Below are 20877 nucleotides of genomic sequence, written 5' to 3' on the forward strand. Positions count from 1 at the left end.
TTTGCAAACTTGGTGTCGTCACTGCATGCAAAATATGACACCGATGGGGATAACGCAGGAATACAAAGAGAGAGAGAGAGAGAGAGAGAGAGAGCGAGCAGGGGGATATAACTTATTGACCGACTGTCACAGAGGTTCACAACAGTGTCTCATCAGACAAAAGCAACAGGTAGAAGACAGAGGTAAGGCACTCTGGATAACACTCTGGAGTAGACAAACCATCCTCCCTCCACGCTGGACAAAGAATATGGACGCTGTGAAAGATCACTACATGGAGGGAGAAGAGAAGGAGGAGGAGAATGAGATAGCGAACGAGAGCGATGACGTCTCTGTGGGACTGTCAGATGAGACGCTCCGACAGCTGACGCTCGGCGAAGGGCCTCCCGGCGGCTGCAGGAGGGCCAGAGCGAGGCCCACGCTCCGCTCCACAAAAAGCTTCCCGCCTTACAGCCAGTGCATCGGCGGACTGGGAGAGGAGGGTGAGCGGGAGAACGAGATGCAGCCTTCACCGGAGGAGGTCCGGCTCCACGCAGAAGCCCACCTCAGATCTGAAGAGGTGAAAAGTGAAGAGGTTCAACTCGTTCAGGGCAGATCAGGCGCCGAAAGAAGGGAAGACGTGGAAACGAGTGCGAGGCGCGCGAGGGAAGAGCTGAGGGCAAAGTGGAGGGGGAGGAGGAGGGAGAGGTTAGGGGGCAGCCACGAAGCTGACATGGAGGGATGGGAGAGGAGAGAAAGGTGGAGCGGGGAAAGACGGACAGAAGAGGCCAGAGGGGGGGAAGGGAGTGAAGGTGCGGACGGCAAGGGGAAGCAGCAGATCGGGAGAGAAAGCGTGAACTCTGGGACGGAGGGGGCAGAGGGCGAGGAGAGGAAGAGCTCCGACAGCTTGGAGGTGGAGGGGGAGCGCGAGGGGGGTGGGAAGAAAGGGACGAAGGGCGAGGGGCCGCCGCGGAAGAGAGAGGGCTCGAGCAACCAGTGGTCGACCCCGCACCCCATCCTCTCCAAGCTGCTGCACTCCTCCTCCTCCTCCTCCACCTCCTCCATCAACCTCTCCTCGGCGGAGAGCGACGAGGTCTTCAGCGAGGGAGAGGACGCCGGCTCCAAGAGGAAGACGTTCAGAAAGGTGAGAGCGGCCGGGTCCGAGGTAAACAGAATGGATGGATGTTTGGGTGGATAGATGGATGGATGGATGGATGGATGGATGGGTGAATCCTTGCTGCCTATCACAGTTTAGAATCCTATTTTCAGGATTGCCATTTAGTAACTCGATCTATGCGTAGGCCTAAGTGTATCACACCTGTGCAGGTGCTTGTTTTGCTTTTCCATGAAAGAGGCTTCAAATTTTTTTTTCTCAACTGTTCTTTACTCCCACGGTCCTGCCTATTTGCATGGGCTTGAAAGAGGACTTTGACACAGTCACATTTGAATGGCGTTTGCATACCTGGCCCTGCTACAGATATGAGTGGGAAGAGGAGGTGTCAGGTGTGTGTGTGTGTGGGAGTGGGGGGGTATTACTATTTCTTTTTCTCAGTGGACAACAGCGCACACTTTGCATTGTCACCCAGTGAGCGGTATAGTCTTAGATTAAGTACCTGGCCCAATCAAATAGCACTAAATGTTTTGTACCATAAAAATGGGACATCTGCTTGCAATGAACTATATGACTTATTGAGGTTTTTATCTATCTGAAGTCCTTTGCTACCAAAATAGTAACATAGGGTGCAAAGTAAATATCTATATTATTGAAAGATTAAGGCATGAATATGAGGTAATCATTTTATTCCAAAATGGATATATGTCATTTTGGAAACTCTTAATGTTACTGAAACCCTTAATGTGCTTTTAAAATGAACCCATCAGCAGGCCTCATGATGTAAGACCAACTTTTAACCGTGCTGAAGATCAAACTGGGTCTATCTCATCCGTACAGCCACATATAACCAGTAGCAGTTACATGGAAATATCTCACAATTTAAGACATATTGATAATGCTATCCCCAAAGGTTATAGGGCTTAACAGTATGTTTTACCTAAGGCTCAGACACATTTGTGAACACAAACAAGTCTCTCTCAAAACAAGAATTCAGAGAACCAAGAATCTAATCTGATGTCATATGGATGTTCAGCCTGGAGCTGCTCCATTGAGAATGAATGGGAACCTGGAGCATGTTAGAGCATACAGGTAAAAATCATGCTGGGTGCTGTCAGTTCCTGTCTCAGTCACCTGTTGAATCTTTTCCAAATATTTCTCTATAACTCTATGATGAATGGGAGGTGGGACAAACTTGTATTTCTCATTTATATATGGACACAGCAATTAATGTTCACAACTTAAGACTGTTGTAGGAGATATGAATAACATATTTGAATTTGAAATGCAGTGGTAGACTTTTTAAAGGCTTTTACTACCTGACCTAATGTCAAAGGCTTGCCTGACACTGTGGGGGAAATTCTCTTGTCCCAACAACAACAAAGCTGTTCTTCTTCTGTGCCTCAGTGCCACTCCTGGAAAACCTTGCTGACCATGATGCACTGGTCTCTGCGACGGCAGAGCTCCTGGGTCCAGCTCGCTGGACATCAAGGCATGTGTGTCACATCCAAACACACTGACACACACACACACATATGCCAGCTTTTCAGGAACGAAAGAAACCCGTCTTTGTTGTAGATTGACCACCATATATTTTTTAGTTTATCGTGGGATTTTGAAATGGCTTCGTCAGATCAGAAGAATCGTAGTTTGTTTTGTCGTCCCACAGAAGAGCATTAACTTCAATTGAGGTTAAAACGTGAAGCTCAGATAAGCTCAGATGATCCCATATTGTGCATTCCTGCTGTACTGAGCACACATAAACCCTTCATCATTCCCTCGTGGGCTGCTGTCATTAGGTAACTTCCAGCTGAGCGAGAGGGGGGAGGTGCTGAAACTGTACAGCGAGGTGGAGGCCAAGTGCCTGGACTGGCTCATGAGAGACCCGCTGAGGCCCTTTGTCCCGCAGTACCACGGCTTGATCAGCAGGGGGGAGCACAGCTACATCTGCCTGGACGACCTGCTGAGCGGCCTGAAGACTCCTGTCATCATGGACTGCAAGATGGGCGTCAGGTAGGTGGACTGGACACCGCGGGTTTAGAGATGTGGATGGTGAGGGCTGAGTGGAGCATGTGTGTGTGTGTGTGTGTGTGTGTGTACAGTGTCCTTGCATGCTGTTGACCTTTGTCCATAAAGAGATGAGGTGTTTAAACTTCTTAGTATTTTTTATAGAAGTTTTTTTCCCTGATGGGAGTAGGCCTTCTGTCATTTGTTTCAAGATATATTTTGATTATTGATTATCAAATCAATTTCACCACCATTTTGCTATATTTCACCTCACATGCACCCTGGTGCCTGTGGTTATCAACTCCTAAATGAGCAGCACATTTCAGTCATCTGTTTCACTAACAGACTGTGACTCAGAGTGTTAAAAATCAACACTATGCCAGTGTTATGTTAACTCCACACCCATCAGAGTTAATTTAACACTTTTAGATTGCCGCCCCAGAGCCATATCAGCTCTGTGGGTGAACAAACAACTCTCCAATCAACACTTCTCCAAATAATTGTCATTGAAAAATCAACACTTAAATCAGTCATGATGGCAAATTGTGGCTGTAATCAGCACTAAAGTCATGTACACAGCAAATTTGCAGATTTTTTTGGAGACAGTTATTTCCAGTTGACAAGTGTTGATTGGAAAGTTGCGTGTAGCTCATATGGCTCTGGAGCAGCTATTCAAAACTATCTGTAAAAGTATTAAATTATGCGGACGTACAGTATATAAACACTGGCATAGTGCTGATTTTGCTGCGTATTCGTATGATTTTGGACACACTGCACTGCATGGAGTTTCCTTCTCAGGACGTACCAGGAGGAGGAAATGGTCAAAGCGCGGACCAAGCCCAGCCTGCGCAGCGACATGTACCAGAAGATGCTGAAAGTAGACCCGGCGGCTCCGTCGGCAGAGGAGCATGCGCAGAAAGGGGTGACGAAGTGGCGCTACCTCCAGTGGAAGGACGCGACCAGCTCTACGTCCACGCTGGGCTTCCGGATCGAGGGCGTCATGGTAGGACTAGATGCACTTGACTGCGTACAGAAGGGCCAAGGCCAGGAAAGTCTTTGCACAACTCATATTACTCATGTCCCATCTATTTACTGGGAAGCGTTTCATGCCCTATTCTTCAAACATGCCATGTCTGTGCCTGTGTTTGTGGCTTTCTCTGCGAGTCAGATGGAGAACGGCAGCGTCCAGCGGGACTTCAGGAAAATTCTGACCTTGGCACAAGCCACTGAGGCCTTGCTCTTCTTCACCAGGAGTCAGCTACACATCCTGGTCAGCTCTCTCTGTCCTACTGGAAACACTAGTTACATTACATCTCCTCCTTCACTGCCCCTTTCCCTGCTGTTTCTCTACCTGTCGTTTCTTTGCAAAGTTCCAGTTCATCTAACCCTTTACCCCGTTTTAAATCCCTGCTAAACCACCACTCTTTCTTCCCCGTGTCTCCTCCATCTTTCCGTCTCTCCTCTCAGAAGGCCTATCACTCCAGACTCCAGGCCTTGAGTGACGCCCTGAAGGATTCCGCATTTTTCCGAACCCATGAGGTTGGTTTGAATCTAGAGTCTGTTTAATTCTGTTTAATTTTAGCAGGACGTAAATAAAAGAGGGACCTGAAAATAATTCATCAGGCCAATCAGACCATATCAGGCTATTAACTGATGGTTTATTGATCACAGTTTAGATTTGCATTCCTGGGAAATTACCGAAATTAAAAGTTGACCCAAATCTGCAGAGGTGGGGTCAACATTGACTGGATGCATGAAGAGAAGACTTCAGGCTTGACTTGACTTGGGTTCTGGTGACTTGGGACTTTGACTTGTCCTTTGATGACATGAAAAGGTTTCTAAAGTCTTGACTTGAGATCGTGTGTTTGTGTAAATGATTTAGATTGAAAGTGATGAGATTTGTTCCAGCAGATGACTGAATTTAAATTCTGTTTTCTGAATTTGTATGGAATGATTAAATTTATTGAAGTTGAAACTGATTATAGAAATCAAACTCATGATGCTCTTGCCAAGTTTTTATCCTATTAAAACCATATTGCATTGAAGTCCTAGATATTTAATTTTCTTTAAGATATTAAATTGATACTGGACTCTTGATTTGTTCTGACTTGACTTGATGTTCTACATTTAGACTCAAGACTTGAGACTGATTTGGGACTTGAGCAAAGTCATACCTCTGCCAATCCGTCCTTGTTCCATATCCGTACGATCAATATTTCTATGTTTGCCCTGTCCGACCAGGTGATTGGCAGCTCGCTTCTCTTTGTCCACGACGACAGCAGCAAGGCCAATGTGTGGATGATAGACTTTGGGAAGACGACGCCCGTGCCCGACACCGGCGAGCTCCGGCACAACGTCCCATGGGACGAGGGCAGCAGGGAGGACGGCTACCTCATCGGCCTGGCCTCCCTCACCTCGTCGCTGAGCCAGGCCATCACTAAGGTCTCCTGGAGACAAGAGGAGAGTGCTGGAGGAGAAAACTCAGGGTTAACTGAAGGGGACTGATGGCTCATGTCTGTGTGTGTGTGTGTGTGTGTGTGTGTGTTTGTGTGTGTGTGTGTTAAAGGATCGTGATTAAGACGCTCTTTAACAACGCTCACATTCAGGCTCACTTTCAGCCTTCACTGGAAGAGACTATGTGGAAGGTCTGGAGATCTGATTATGTGGACATTTGTATTAACTGGTTGAGGAATGAGAAAGAGAGGGTTTATGGGTAATACGTCCTCTAGTTGTTGTGCATTCATACATCTGGCATGTACATGACAGTGGAGGAGATAGTGTCGTCTCTCCCAATTAAGATGTGGCAGCTTTACAAGACTTTTTCCTTTTTTTATCCAATGTCTAAACATTCTCATCACTCATAAAGCACCAAAAAACAAACGGTCTGCGATCCTTTGATAAGTCGTTATGGCTGTTAACACTGACTTGTTGACAATGCTGCTGAGTTTTATTTGTGTTGCTCCACACAGAGTCTCAACTGTGTTACAAATCCGGCTTGGCTCATTTGCTTACAGACGTTGAGGGAATTAAATTTGAATCACACACACATGTGCATACACACTAACACACACACACACACACACACACACACACACACACACACAATCTGTTTATGAATGTGAACAGCCTGATGTTCTATCTGTGATGATTCCCATTGAGTCGGTTAGTCAATCTATCTTATTAATACTAAGCATGCTTACCAAAGAGACTTTATCTGGAATATAGAAGAATGCTGTTGCACTTTAATGACTGCGGATATTCATTTCCAGATGAAGTAAAAAAAAAAAAAAAAGACTCATTCCTCACACTTCAACAAAACAGCTGGACAAAAATCTACCCAAAATAATTCCTAAAACATTTATTTGCATAAAGACGTAGGCTAGAAACACACTTGTGCAAATGCAAAAACAAGAGGAAAAGAAGCGGAAACGTTTCAGTCCATGCTATCATCAGTGCTTGTCAATGTATTTTATCAAAACTAAATGAGAAGTTTTCTGCTTTATCAGCATTGTTCCAGCCAGGACCTTGTTAGTCCAATGTGTCTCGAAGTGTCCAGCAGGTGGCGCCATGTTGCTGACCGTGCTGGGGGGGTGGAGGGGTCAGTTGTGTCTCGCCTCCAGACTGATAGCACTGCCTGCCTTTGGCAAAGGCAAAGACCAGCAGACGGTAGATAGAGGCGTTTGTCCCCATTCCGACAAGGAAAATGTTATTATGCTGGATTAATAAACGAGGATTGGTGCAATTTAATGTGGTGAAGTCCAGCATGATCTGACCAACAGGATGATCTGTCCTGCTAACGCTAGCTGCTAAAGCTGCCCTGCTAATGCTAACTGCTAACGTTAGGAACTGAAGGTGTCAAAAAGTAACCCTACCATACCGCTAGCTTGCTTAAGCTGACCGATTCAAAGTCTGGGACAGTGCTTTTTTTTGTTTTTAAGACCGATAGAAAAGGGTTAAAGTTTTCTGAGAGTTGAGGTGGAAGTAGTTTTGGAGAGGACCATGCCTTTCTTTCGGAGAAGATACCCCAACCTATCCGTGGTCACGCGCGTCTTGAACCAAGGTAGGTCACGAGGTTGGCCATTAACGATAGCCCGAGCTGGGCGCACGTTTTTCAGGTGTTTGGTGGTGGAGGGTCAAGTATGTGTGGTGGAAAACTTTTGTAATCAGGATAACATGTTTATTTGGTCGAATTAATGTCAATATGCAGGGCAGGATAATCTGGTACTCGCCTTCATTATGTGGAAGGCGGCAGACAGTGTAGTGAAACAGCGGCTGCTCGGCCTGTTGCTAATTGCACCCCATGTGATTGGTAGGAGGCAGCTTACATAGGGGGTGAAGCTGGCTCTCCCAGTTTAGCAATATAACAGTAATAATCATAAACAATAATAATAATTTAGCACTTAGCACAATGTTACACAATGCTATGCAGTAAACTGTCCAAATTTACCAGTTATTGGGAGAGCTGACACATTTAAAAAATAAATGTTTTATATAAATATTAAGAAGGAATAGATCAAATCTAAAATGAAAGCGACAACAATTCTATATTGATGACTCAAATAAATTATAAAACGGGAGGGAGTTAATAATTAAATAGCCTAATATTTGCGATGTCTTCAATCCAAGCTTTTCCTGTCGAGGGCCCCTAGTCATTGCAAAACCCCGATCATCTTTATCCTTTGATCCCCTATGAATTTACCTTGTAATGATAGATGTTAGGGTGAATTTGAGGGAAACAACTTTGCCTTCCACCATATCTTTCATTAATTTCGATCACCCAATTCTGCCAACCGAACCTTATAAATCTGTGAGCCTTATATTAGTTGCGCAAATAATAGCATTAATATGCTCTCTAAATTGTTGTTTCACCCTAATCTATCTAGTATCTGGTAAGTGTTGTGGATGCTTTTATTATCGGACAGCAAGTCCCTGTCTTAGTGCTTCTTCTACTCATTTTGTTTTTATGTAGAAGTTCAACTCGAGGTTAACCCAGTGGAAGTGTTATTATTGTATAATGGTTAACACCGGTTGTTCAAATTGCGCGCACCCGTAATGGCCCGGAAGTGGAAGTTGTAGTTCCGGTGTCCTCACGGCAACACGCAGTATTTTCTGCTAACGGGGGGAAGCTAACTAGCTAACAGCTTCTGAACTGGAAGTAGGGAACACTCAGTATTATCTCGTACAATTACCTTTATGTTTAGCGTTAAGGTCGTGGGATGCTGAAGTGTCTGGCACATCCTCGCGTTGGTGTATCGTAAAACAGACAATTTGGCCTTGTAAATATTATTTTTCATCCAGGGTTGTTTTCGAACTAACGCTGTTCCCAGGAATATGGCGGATGGCGGGCATTACTACAACGGTAAGATACCCTGTTACACAAGCTTCACAACTCCCTCATTACAACTTGTTCCGTCTTTCTTCAGACCATGGGGAGTTTTCGGTGAGAAGAGAGGTCAGAAGCAATGGTTGCATGCTTCTAGGAGGTAAAACTAATATCTTGTGCTCCCCTGAGATCCCATTATTTTATTATTCCAGAGAGTAGCTTTTACTTATACCTTTACTCCTCAGTCATGTTAGTTGATACTCTAAACTCTAGACCACATTACCTGATAATTATAGATTGTTGGAGCAGGAACAGGTCCTGTAGCATATTTTGTTCCCTGTACAAGCTTAGAGAGCTTCTTAAAGTCAGTGGGTTAAAGGTCTCTCTCTCTGGAAGATGGACACAAGAGAAAGCCACAGTAAAGAGAAAGCTACAGTCGTATCCTGTAAACATAAACTTACTGTGACAGCAGTGTGTAAAGAGGTCTATATTGAATTGAGAAAAGAAAGAAAATGAAAATGACATTGTTTTTGCTCTGTTCAGTCAATGCCAGCGCCAAGTTGATATAGATAAATGTTGACTGACTTCTCATGCTCTCTCTCTCTCAGAACATGATGACAGAACCGGCCCGCAGTTCCGCAGCCGTAAAGGCAGAGGCTCCCACAGGGGTCGGTCGTACAACGACGGGTCCCGCAGGGACCGACAGCGGGGAGGCCAGTCGGGGAACTTCGGGGGCCCTGGACCACGGTCCAGGCTTGACGACAACAATGACGGGGATGTAACTATGAGTGACAGCTCTCAGGACGGTGGCTCCCAGCGCAGATTGTGAGTGTGGCTGACTGGCCGATGTTGGGTTATGTGTAGTTTATGACATTGCTAGTAGTTAAGTACTGTTGATCAGATGTGTTGGTGAGTGGGACAGACTGTTCTCTAGCACACTAGCACACCCACCAGTCAATATTCTTTGAAATTGAAAACTGTATGTTAAGAAGTTAGAGAATGGTATTGTTAAGAATGTAATCCAAAAGATAGCTGTGAGTATTGTCAATAAAAGTGTAAGAACAACAGTTACTTAATTATTTTGGTAAATCTTACAACAAATTAAAGACAACTTTGCTCATTCAGTTATATCTCTTCTCTCTCTATTTGGTAATCTAGCAACACACATGCACCAGCGTGTAGATCCTGGATATTTGAATAATTTCCCTTGCTCTGATTTTGGTGTCCAGTTTAGGATCATCATCATAGGGTCATTTTAAATGGTGATCTGTTTATCTCATCACAATCGAACGCCACTCATGAAATAGGACTTGGTTGTCCAAGAAGGATGATTTTGCCTGCATACTGGCTTTCTGCCATCGTGTGTTTAACAGCCTTGACTTCTCCTCAGCAACCCCTACGGAAGGCCCTATCGGAGAGGAGATGGGCGGTTTGACAGAGACAGACGAGGAGGCAGAGGGGGAGGAGGTGGGAGAGGAGGTGGCTATAGAGGAGGAGACCGAGGAGGAGGAGGAAACAGTGGTGGAGGAGGGAAAAGCCGATCAGGCTGGTACAAAGTAACGGTTAGTATTCAATCAAAGCTGCCATAGTTCACCCATACTTCCTCCTTTAAATCTCTTGGAGATTATACATTGTCTTCTTTGCTGTTTGACAGATACCGCATGGAAGGAAATATGACAAGAAATGGTTATTGACCGCTCTCCAGAACATCTGCTCAGTACCCTACACACCTGTACAGGTGAGTTTCAAGCACTCTTGTATTTACTTAAATAAATGCCAAATATAAATAACACAAAATGGAAGACATCAGAACCAAGATATTAAACTTTCTTATAAGTGGCAAACCAGAGGTTAAATGTCTACAAAGCCTATCTGCTTCACTCTCTTCGTCTGCAGTTAGTTCCAGTGATATTAGCACTATTCTCATGTGATATTACAGAAACTTATTTGAAAAGTTTACTGTTCTAGAGGGGCATACCTTTAGTTTGCAATGACATTACAGGTGGTAGTAGCTGAAGTAGCCCACTCCCTTGCCTAGAACAGCATCAAGTTTATTTTATTCTATCGGTTCGTTGATCACGTATCAAGATGCATATTGAATACTACTTGTACATGCATACTGAATGTTCTTTATGTCTCTCCCTCTCCCTCGTCGATCCATCTATCCAGTTTCATACCGACAGTCACCGGGCCCATTTTTATATAGATGACGACCCTGCCGCCACTGCTCTGCACAAATGTTCCCACAAGATCACAGACACAGATGGTTATAAGGTATGCTTGAGTGATGCAGGAAAGCTGACTGTCGATGCCACAGTCTGTTGTCCTGGATGCTCAGTCTGTTAATGTTTATAATTTAGATCATGGGTACATGCTATGTTATATGCAGTCTTTCTCCTTTCTCCTAAAGCTCTTATCCTATATATTGTAAATTCTAAATACATCACCAAATTTTCAACCATTTACGACCATGCCTACTCTATATCACAGATAATCATGAATCCCACTTAATCAAAAACTCAAAACATATGTATGCTATAACTCCTCTGTGATATATTTGCACTCTGGTTTCATCTCAGTTGATGACTGGCTGACTCACTAATCTCCCTGCCACTTGATGTTTGTCTCCTGCAGGTGGAAGTACACGTCAACCCCAGCTCTCCTCCGTCCTTCCTCCTCTCTGACCTGAAGCCTGAACACTTGGAGCACCTGAAGGTGAGTCAGAGGCAGGGGTGAACAGCACAACTAGGTGTGACAGAAGTGGAAAGGGGTTTTGGAAATGAATAGGTGTTGTAGGGTTTGTATGATATTGGAGAAATTTGTGACTGCAATATTGCCTTGGGTTGGAATGTGATTTATCAAGTGTTTTGGAAATTCTAAAATTGCCTCTTTGTTCTTGCCCATCCATCCCACCTCCCAAACACTGCTTATTACTTTTGGCAAGTTTGTGCTGTCCAGATGAGATCTGTTATAATAGGCATTTTTTTTGTCTTTCACAGCAATGCATGGCAAAGCGTTTTGATGGCTCCCAGCAAGCACTTGACTTGAACAACATCCGAACAGACTCGGGTAAGTAGCCACTCTGTAACAGGGCCTGACAGATATTTCAGGATGTCAGTACTTTGCCTCGGTTTTACCTATAAAGTTGCTGAGAATCAAATGATTAATTATAAATGAATCTTAATAAATCTTAATTCATAGCCCGGGTTGTCTGTCTACTACAACCAACCTTAGCTGGGTAGGATCTGTGTACTATTGAGGTAAAGACAGGTTGACATCAGTGGTGCTTGCTACTTTGTGTTAAGTTTGGCAACATTAAGTAGTTAATATACAATTTTAAGTAGTTATTATGTAAAATTGACTGCCAACTGCTGAATGAAGTTGCAATTTAACCTTTCTGTGCTAAAGCGGAAACTAACCAAACAGGCTATTAGTATCTTTTACTACAACCTGCCGTAGATGTGATGTTAGCCAATAAGAGCAAATGACTGAACTCATTATAAACATGAGATAGAGTAACATGCTTTGTTGAGGGTGAGGACTTTTAACAATCAGTTAAGTTCATTGGTAGATAATGTCTGAGAAACTGCTGTCAGCTGTGCCTGTTTTGTCATATTTCTGTTTGTAGATTCATAGTTCCTTATGCCATTTTACTGTCAGTAAAAATGGTATAAATTCCCATTCCAATTCAGCATATTTTATTAGTATCTTGATTGCTAGATTTGAGTTGGAATCTGAACTTGAATGCTGTTTTATGTGACAGACCTGGCATCCCAGAACATTGAAGTCATCCTGAATAGGAAGTCAAGCATGGAGGCTGTGGTCAAGATCATTGAAGAAAACATTCCAGAGGTAATGTCTGTACAGTGAACCTTTTGATCTTGTTTGCTGGAAGAAACCAACACGACATGACAAGTCAACATGCTACTAGTGTTATTGAAATAACCACATTTTAATTAGTAGGTGCGCACCCTGGCTAGCTGTTTGTGAGATGGGTCGATCAGAATCTGCTTAGCTTATTCCATTCTTCTCCTTTTCTGACTATCAGCTGGTGTGCTTGAACATGAGCAACAATCGTATTCAGAAATTGGACGAACTGGCTGAATTGGTCACCAAGGCACCCAATCTGAAGACTCTCAACCTGTCCCACAATGAGGTGAGACTGACTGACTGTTCAATCATTAGAAAGACTGACAGGCAGGCACGACTTCTGCCCCTCAGCTTTTACAGCCATTTTCATGTAAAATACTGTGTGGTTGATTGATTTTACTTCCATCTCTCACTTGAGTTGTTGTTTCTCTGATTTTTTTCTCTCTCCCCGTTTCTCACCAACTACTTCTGTTTCTGTCTGGTTGTCTTCTAGCTGAAGTCAGACCGGGAGCTGGACAAGGTGAAAGGCCTGAAGTTGGTGGAGCTATGGCTGGTCAGGAACCCTCTGTGTGACCTGTTCAAGGACCAGGCCTCCTACATCAGGTCAGTTAGCGATTGGGGGGGAGTGGGCTGAGTGGTGTGTGTGTCTGTGTGCGCGTGTGCACGTACGTGTGTGTGTGTGTGTGCGCGCGCGCGTGTGTGCCTTTGGGTATGTTTGAGTCTAGTATAGGCAGCAGTGTGCTACAAAAGTTGCCACGTAAACAGTAAGCAAGCCTGTGTGTGTGTGTGTTGCCCATACAATAACTGGAAGCCATTTCCCCAGGAGTCAAGGACGAACTTTCAGATCAAGATGAAGCTGTTCACTTTCACAAACGAACAGTCTCTTATCCCCCAACATAATTGTATGTACATGTGTGTGAGAGAGGGAATAGGTTATTCAATTCAAAGGTTAATTCAGACTCCTTTGTTGTACACCTGAGCATTTCCTCCCACTTTGCAGTTAACATTTCCTTTTCACACTGCAAACTAAACATTTCTTCCTTCCAATTGTTGCTAAGAGGACAACTGGCCGCAATGCAGTTCCACAGCCCAATGTCTTCCTTTCAGCTCACTTAAACTCTCCACGGGTTGGAAAGCCATCTTGTCTCTGTCGGTTCTTCATCTTCTCTGTGGGGCATCTTTTCAAGCTTTTGTCTGCTTTAAAGTTCTCAGTGATGCTGTTCCCAGCACTCCCCTGCTGCCATCCTACCTAGTCGTCCCATAAAACTGCAATAAAACACCATTGCACCGCTGATGATGCATAGCCCTGACAACTAGGCAAGACATTTCTCAAGGCACAGAGGGCATGCAGTGTGCCAGTCCTGTAACACAAATCGAAGTGAACTACATTGGACAACATTAATCTACAACAGCCTCTTGTGCAGTACTGTATAGTAGAGTAGGCTGATTATTGGAGAGAAGGCAACCCACAATTGTTGTGTTGACAATTGACAAAAGTTTGGACCAAACAAAGTAAACCCACTGGTGACAGCCAATGATTGTTTCCCCTCCCCTCATAGCATCCTTGCCCAATTGGCGTCCTGCAACAGGCCAGTATGGAAGGCTGGATAGCCCATGACGGGTAAGATCCCACCTTCAAACCTCGGGACAACCTAAGGCAGGCACAGTCACGATTACTCGGCCTAAGTCACTGTGAGCGCTGACTCACTGAGAAAGTGACGAGAAGAAACAGAAGACACGACGACACAGGAAAAGCCGTTGGGTCGAGGCGGAGGGGGACAAGTGTCATTCTCAGACCAAATGAGCAACAATGAGCCAAAGAGAAAAAGCAGTCTGTCTCTTCCTCTCAGTTGGTTCTCCTTGGCCTAAAAGCGGCCTCTGCTGCTCTCTCAGTGAATACAGTGGAGAGAGTTTGCCAAATATCCTTACTTCTGAGGGAAATGTTCTCTACTGGAAATTGATCAGGTTCAATTTTGCCTGAAATAATTCAAACAGCAAAATATGAAAATACTACCTCTCCCAATCTGATGAAGGCTGTGACCAATACAAAACAAGCTGAAATATGAAATGTTGTTACACATCAACTAAGCAAACAGAGCAGGGTAGGGAACAATCACTTAGGCCGAATGCCTCATACTCTCCCAGTCCCTCTGTAGCCAGAGGCTTGGGTCCAAATTAAACTAGGACTTGAACAGCCCAGTTCACTGGGTCCAGTCAGCGCTTGTGCAGGAAGACTAACAGGAAGAAGATGGTGGTGGTGGTGGTGGCGAGATAACTTTACCACACACGGTTATGTTTGTGCAGTGGGGGAAGCCTATGGGATGAGCTGTGGGACGGCTGGGTCCAGCTCACACTGAGGCCAGCTGTCCTTTTTTGTTCTGCTTTGTTCTCAGGAGTTTTATCCCTGTCCTGATAGCCGTGGGGTCAAACACCAAGCAAACTCACTCACCTTTCTTTCTCACATGATTCATAGCAACTGGCACCTCTCCTGAATGTTACACTAAATGTGCTAGTCAGATGTCTGTGTGTGTGAATGTAATTTTTTTTTACCCAGACCCTGTTTTGTTTTTTGGTGACCTAGACTCATCTGTTCTCCAACATCTTGGCCAGACTTTGGGGGGGACGGTAACACGAGACTGGCGGTAACCACCTCTCTCCCAGCAATAACATAACTTCTTAATTTTACTAAATCAAAACAGTTGTCTTCGCTGGTTTCCAGCTCAGTCTTGTAGATGGTGGGTCTCTGTATGTGTGCTCCTGGTAAAAGTGTGTGTGTGTATGTTGCTTCCCCGTGTCAGAGATCTGTGTATATCTCCGTATTGGGGGAGAGGGTGAGTATACCTGCTGGTAAGTACACTTTGGGGTGGGAGAAGTGTCAAAGGGCACAGCATGAGACTGGAGGGAAGAACTGAGCGTGTACGTTAGTCCATTAGTGGATTTACTTGTATCACAGAAAATGAAATTCTGTAGGGACACTGGTTCTAGTTCCACTCCATTTTTTTCCCTATGTACTTAAACGCATATGGGACTGTACTGTCCCAAACATTCTGCACAACGTAGCAGCATAACATCACATCAGATACATGGCACAGTATGACGATAAGTGAGTCAGCAGGTGTGACTGAGAATGCCGGTATCTGCTTAGGTGAGCATGATTTGCCTGAGTGTGTGTCAGTCTGTGATGATAACATTACCGCTCATGCTTTTGTTCCCGTACCAGTGCTGTGCGGCAGAGGTTTCCCCGGCTTCTCAAACTGGTAAGTCCAGACCTTTGCTTTTATCCCCTCTCTTCCTCCTGTTGCCATCATCCCTCCTCACTAAGGATGAATTGGATGTGTATTGGAGGATATGTGCATCATGGCAATATTACGGGTTCTCAATTATCTCTTTTGAAGGACAGCTGTTAAACCACCCTCATCATGCATTTAGCCGACATTATGATTGGGGAGGGAATTTTGTTTTACACCTGATCCCAAGGCCATTAAAACATATAGTATATTTTATGAGCAGCATGGCCCAAGACATGCATACACATAGGCAGACACACTCGCCTACACACTCAATGGTTACAGTGCCTTCTGTGTCTTTACTGGCTTTTCAATGGTTTGTGTAACTACATGGTCTCAATTTTGGTATTGTTATAGGTTGTTATTTATATTGGTGATTATGCACTATTGTATAGTCCATGTTTTCAAACAAAATACTTAATCATGTCAATATAGTTTGACTGGCTTTTGAAAAAATACATTTTGTAAACTAGCATTTCTGATGAATAGTCATGTCCATGAAGGAACTGAATTGAATGGAGGGTGGCAGAGAGCTCCTCCACCACCAAATTCTCTTGTGTCTTCCCTCACATCCTGTGTTTTGTTTTGCTTGTTTTTAGGATGGCCATGACCTCCCCCCGCCCATAGGCTTTGACGTGGAAACGCCCACTGCCATCCCCCCCTGCAAGGTAACTTGTTAGTTTTGTCTCATTTGGCTTATTGAACTTGAACTGATATTATATTGATGTCTACAGATGGACACGGCATATAAACCCTCTATGGTGGCAATCTTGATTTCACACTGTCAGTATATAATTTCTGTGATGTGGGGTAAAGCTGCATTTTCCTCCTCCAGCTGAAAGTCTGTGAATAGAAGTGTCTCTCACCTCTGGCTTGTTGTCTCCTTTACATTCCTGACAAATGTTTTTCCTTTTGACGATCCAGGGCAGCGCTTTTGGCTCCGATGAAATCAAGGCTCTCATCCTGCGCTTCTTGCAACAGTGAGTTTCTGCCTTTTACACCCAGTTGTGATCTAAGGCCAGCTCATGTCTGAAAGGAACACACTGACTTTTTGGCAAATAAGCTCTTGGATTCACATACTGTTGTGTGACCAGAAGATTGGTAGCAGTTCCACATGTTGGTCCAGAATTTAGTGTGTTGTGGTGTGCGGTCTAGGCTACCTTGCATCATCCCCAAAACATATGTTACCAAACACTTCAGTGTTACCAAATACAGTGTGCTTAATGTTACCAAACACCATAGGAAATTACTGGACCTGGGTGAACCTGCAACCAACTGATTAGTGACAGCTTTATCAGTACTGCTTTTTATAGAACCATTACACATACAGTTCTAGAAAAAGGGGTGTGGGCTGAAAGAATTATGCAGAGACTTGATCAGCTTGATTCATGAATAAACACAGCAGTATGAAGTCATGTTACATATGGCTACGTTGCAGATATTACAGTATCTACGACTCAGGGGACAGACAGCCTCTTCTGGATGCCTACCATGATGGAGCTTCCTTATCGCTCATGACACCCTACTCCACACAGAACCCCTCAAGGTGAGAACACACACACAAACACACATACACACAACAGCAGCACTACATTAACACATGCAGGAATGTAATTTCCATTTTTTCTTGTGTTTAATTTGTAATTCATTTCCATTTTGAAGATGCCTTGCTTTCTTTTTGCTCCTTTTTGCCCCCATCATTTTCTGCTTTTCTCCCTGATCCCATTCCTGACCCCTCCCTGTTTGAGTCTCAGCTGTATTCACAGTGATTCCATCTGTCCCTCTTCTCTCGTTTTTCTCCTTAGGAGCGGTCTGGGAGAGTACCACAAAGACACTCGAAACCTGAAGCGGATCAAAGACTCCAGTGAGTTTACCTGTCTAGCTGCTGACCTATCATGGGTTCTGAATTGTTCAGACTAATTGTTGCTATGTGTAATTAAAAACAGCGTCTGATGGTTCCCTCTCTGAAACTTGCTCCCTACAGCGATCCGGTTTCGCCTACTAAAACACACGCGACTAAACGTGGTGGCTTTCCTCAACGAGCTCCCCAAAACTCAGCATGACACTGCCTCCTTCACCGTTGATGTAAACACCTACACGGTGGGTTCATGTTTGATCCATGTTGTCACGGAGATTCATGCCACTACAAGTAATGTGCTTGTACCACTCCTAACAAATCTTTCTCTGTATTAATTCTGCATGTTTTCCAATTCCAGAATACACTACTGTCATTCACAGTGAGCGGAATTTTCAAAGAAGGTCAGTTTTTATTTATTTTATTTATGTATATTCAAATGTGTGATTCTCAACAACTGCAAGTGTACATGTGTTGATTGTTGTGTGGCTGATTTGTGTCTTGTGTGTTTTTCTGTCGCAGTGGATGGTAAATCGCGGGACTCCACTATGGCCTTCTCTCGAGTCTTTATCACAGTCCCTGCGGGGAATTCTGGGTAAGTGTAATGAGCTCCCATTGGTTTATATCAACTTCTTGTATTGCCTCTTTGAAATGTTACATTAGTAACAAGAGTTGTGGTTGTGAGTCATGAAGAAAATGAACTGAACATTAGGGCAAACATCCTTGTCTGGTCTTGCTTTGCACCCTGTGTGGAATGAGGTACCTGCATTAACAGGGTGTTTGTGGTTCATTAAAAAGTCTGAAAAGGTCTTAACATGAATTGGCTACATCTAAAAAGTAAGTTAAAGTATTAAAATGCCTTAATTACAGTTATACCATGGTCTGGGTGAATACTTGATTCTGATTGGCTACAGGGTGTCCATTAATTCCCGATAATGGACACCTACTAAGTAGTTCCAGTGAAACTGTCTGTTCACCGTTCTAAATTAATGCGCTGGCTACGTATCAGCCTGTATCTAAAATGAGTAACCATAGCAACAGGGACGCAGTCAAAGCCTCCGTTTACAATTTGTATGTTCGTGAAAATCTTGATATTGATTTGGGGACAATGACATGGCTGGATAGCTAGCTAGTCTTGTTGTTAAACATACTGTCAAATTATATTTACTGTTTGTCAACCGTACACAATGTTATTGACTTTGAATGTTGCTAGCATAACGTTAGCTTTCTGGCTCATAGCTGAGCCAAAGGCTTCTATGAGCTGAGCGGACTAGAAATATCTCCCGTTGCCAAGTCGTATCTAAGGTTCGTCCTATTTACTGGAGGAATGAACAACGTTTCCATTGCATAAGAACCTTATGGGATGGTAATGATTGTTCCAGGTATTAGTCAGACCCTCAGGTGTTACCAGGGAAACTGAGTTATGGCTTGTGAAAAACTTTAGATTTTGATTACAAAACGCATTAAAATATAAATGAATGGTCTTAATTTCTTTTTCTTTGGCAAGTGACCATGGTATAAGCGGGATAATGCCCTTCAAGGTGTCCATAATCAGGAATTAATGGACTCCGCGGAGGCAATTAATTCCTGATAATGGACACCTCGTCGGGCATTATCCCTTACTTATCAGAGGTCTTTTTTTTTCATCATGCAATTATTCTTTGCACTGCATGTCCACTCTTAGATTAATACAGAACAGGGTTAATACACAAAACATGTTTTTGTTTGTGTTTTTCCATCATATCTACTTTACTAAACAACTAACAATTAATTTCCTGTTGTCCTTTTTCTTATTCTGCCCATTTATAGTTTTGGAACTTTGATTAGCTATATTGAACCAGAAATAGGCTGGTTTTGCCAGCTTTGTTTCAGTTTATTTCAGTTGTTAAATTCAATTCCAGGTCTTAAAAGTCTTAAATTTGGCTTTCCGAAGCCTGCAGATTCCCTGATAAACTGTGAACATGAACTATATAGCTGCCAACAAAAATTAAAAGTTGTATTGACAAAGCCTTATGCAAGGACTAAAAGTATGTGTATGTGTATCATTTTTGTAGACCAATTTGAAGTGTGTGTGTCTGTGTGTGTGTCTGTGTGTGCCCAAAAAATAATGGGCTCCAAAAGGAAATTGGGCCTGTAAACCAGGAAGTGGAAGTTATTTAACTCAAATACATAAAACAAATGTCGTTATTTACCCTCTGCCCCTTATGCCACAGTTTGTGCATAGTGAACGACCAGCTTTTCATCCGGATGGCCACAACGGAGGAGATCCGCCGAGCCTTTGTGGCCCCCGCCCCGACCCCGTCCTCCAGCCCGGTGCCCACGCTCACCGCACCGCAGCAGGAGATGCTCTCAGCCTTCTCTCTGAAGTCCGGCATGAACCTGGAGTGGTCCCAAAAGTAAGCCTGTTTGTGTGTGAGGGAGTGAATATGTACATTAATGCAGTATATCAGTGCATATTGGCCACGTTTGGTGCTGTAATTTATTCACACTGTTCTGTGTTCTGTCGCAGGTGTCTACAGGACAATGAGTGGGATTTCAGCAGAGCTGCACAAATCTTCACCCAGTTGAAGGTAACAGAAGTGAAACATTTCACTTTCCTGCAGTGCTATGATCATGTTAATCCATAGAGATTGGATAATTGTTACAGTAAGTAAAATTGCTTTGTCCTCTTTTCTCTTTGCAGACGGAAGGCAAGATCCCTGACGTTGCATTCACAAAATGAATAAATAAATGATACCTTCTGTGAAATAGTAATCATTGATTTTCAGTGAACTGTAATTTTATTTATATGGATTTTTTGTTTTACCCCTTTTCTTTCTTTGCCTTGTTTTATTAAAGCTGATGTAGACCATGCTGATTGTCTTTACTGATGCTTTGTTTTAACAACCAATTGTCAAAGTTGTTTGACTTCAAAGACAGATGTTATAATAAAATTTTGGTTGTTATTGTAACCTTAGTTTTTAGTCATTTGTATAGTGTACCTGATTTCATAGGAATAAAGTCAAATGGACAATGACTTCACTTGTGTTCAACTTGATTTGGTATTATTATATTTGATTATAATGTTTAGCAATATATCATTTCATTCTTCAATTTATCCATTTCACTTGAGCCACATATAGGGACATTGGCAGTTGTGATGATACAGTATGATACAATATCCACACAATTTCATCATGATCACATTTGTATTTATTTTACCTTAATTTAACATGGCAAGTCAAATAAGAACATTATTATTCTCAATGACAGCCAGGCAACAGGCCTCATGGTGTTTGATCTTGAATGTCTGAGCAAGCTGGCTGTATTGACCATCCATGGTATTGACCAAGGAGGTTTTGACCTTACAAAGATGGCGTCATTTTGTAATCTCTGTTCCGGGTATTTCGTCACGATGACGTGATGACGCACGGACGTCTTCACCATACCATCAGTTGGCGTATGATAA

At 43.4% G+C, this 20877-nt stretch overlaps 2 protein-coding genes across 2 annotated transcripts; both read left to right on the plus strand.

The window, feature by feature from the left end:
- The first annotated feature begins 247 nt into the window (after nucleotides 1-247).
- LOC139653904 (inositol-trisphosphate 3-kinase A-like) lies at nucleotides 248-5906 on the plus strand. Its single transcript, XM_071530916.1, has 7 exons — nucleotides 248-1120; nucleotides 2495-2579; nucleotides 2887-3100; nucleotides 3893-4097; nucleotides 4263-4364; nucleotides 4562-4633; nucleotides 5336-5906. Exons 1-7 carry the CDS (start codon nucleotides 248-250, stop codon nucleotides 5597-5599), a joined length of 1815 nt encoding a protein of 604 aa, XP_071387017.1. The 3' UTR covers nucleotides 5600-5906.
- Nucleotides 5907-8214: 2308 nt separating this feature from the next.
- LOC139653908 (nuclear RNA export factor 1-like) lies at nucleotides 8215-20420 on the plus strand. Its single transcript, XM_071530919.1, has 21 exons — nucleotides 8215-8453; nucleotides 9026-9242; nucleotides 9808-9979; nucleotides 10072-10155; nucleotides 10587-10691; nucleotides 11052-11132; nucleotides 11417-11486; nucleotides 12181-12269; nucleotides 12466-12573; nucleotides 12781-12890; nucleotides 15508-15544; nucleotides 16174-16242; nucleotides 16499-16554; nucleotides 17013-17120; nucleotides 17380-17438; nucleotides 17559-17674; nucleotides 17791-17833; nucleotides 17952-18024; nucleotides 19643-19825; nucleotides 19939-19999; nucleotides 20113-20420. Exons 1-21 carry the CDS (start codon nucleotides 8426-8428, stop codon nucleotides 20149-20151), a joined length of 1908 nt encoding a protein of 635 aa, XP_071387020.1. The 5' UTR covers nucleotides 8215-8425; the 3' UTR covers nucleotides 20152-20420.
- Nucleotides 20421-20877: the final 457 nt, after the last annotated feature.

This window comes from Centroberyx affinis, unplaced genomic scaffold (genome assembly GCF_046629955.1).
Source record: "Centroberyx affinis isolate AG114_WGS23_722 - 3 ecotype Tasmania unplaced genomic scaffold, CSIRO-AGI_Caff_v1 ptg001999l_1, whole genome shotgun sequence".
NCBI lineage: Eukaryota > Metazoa > Chordata > Actinopteri > Beryciformes > Berycidae > Centroberyx > Centroberyx affinis.

What these genes read in the sequence shown, in the direction of transcription:
- LOC139653904 (XM_071530916.1), top strand. Translation starts at nt 248, where the DNA reads ATGGACGCTGTGAAAGATCACTACATGGAGGGAGAAGAGAAGGAGGAG. An exon ending in AGAGGAAGACGTTCAGAAAG is followed by an intron (nt 1,121 to 2,494) that starts GTGAGAGCGGCC and finishes TCTGTGCCTCAG; the next exon opens with TGCCACTCCTGGAAAACCTT. An exon ending in GACTGCAAGATGGGCGTCAG is followed by an intron (nt 3,101 to 3,892) that starts GTAGGTGGACTG and finishes TTTCCTTCTCAG; the next exon opens with GACGTACCAGGAGGAGGAAA.
- LOC139653908 (XM_071530919.1), top strand. Translation starts at nt 8,426, where the DNA reads ATGGCGGATGGCGGGCATTACTACAACG. An exon ending in TGGCGGGCATTACTACAACG is followed by an intron (nt 8,454 to 9,025) that starts GTAAGATACCCT and finishes TCTCTCTCTCAG; the next exon opens with AACATGATGACAGAACCGGC. An exon ending in TACCCTACACACCTGTACAG is followed by an intron (nt 10,156 to 10,586) that starts GTGAGTTTCAAG and finishes CCATCTATCCAG; the next exon opens with TTTCATACCGACAGTCACCG.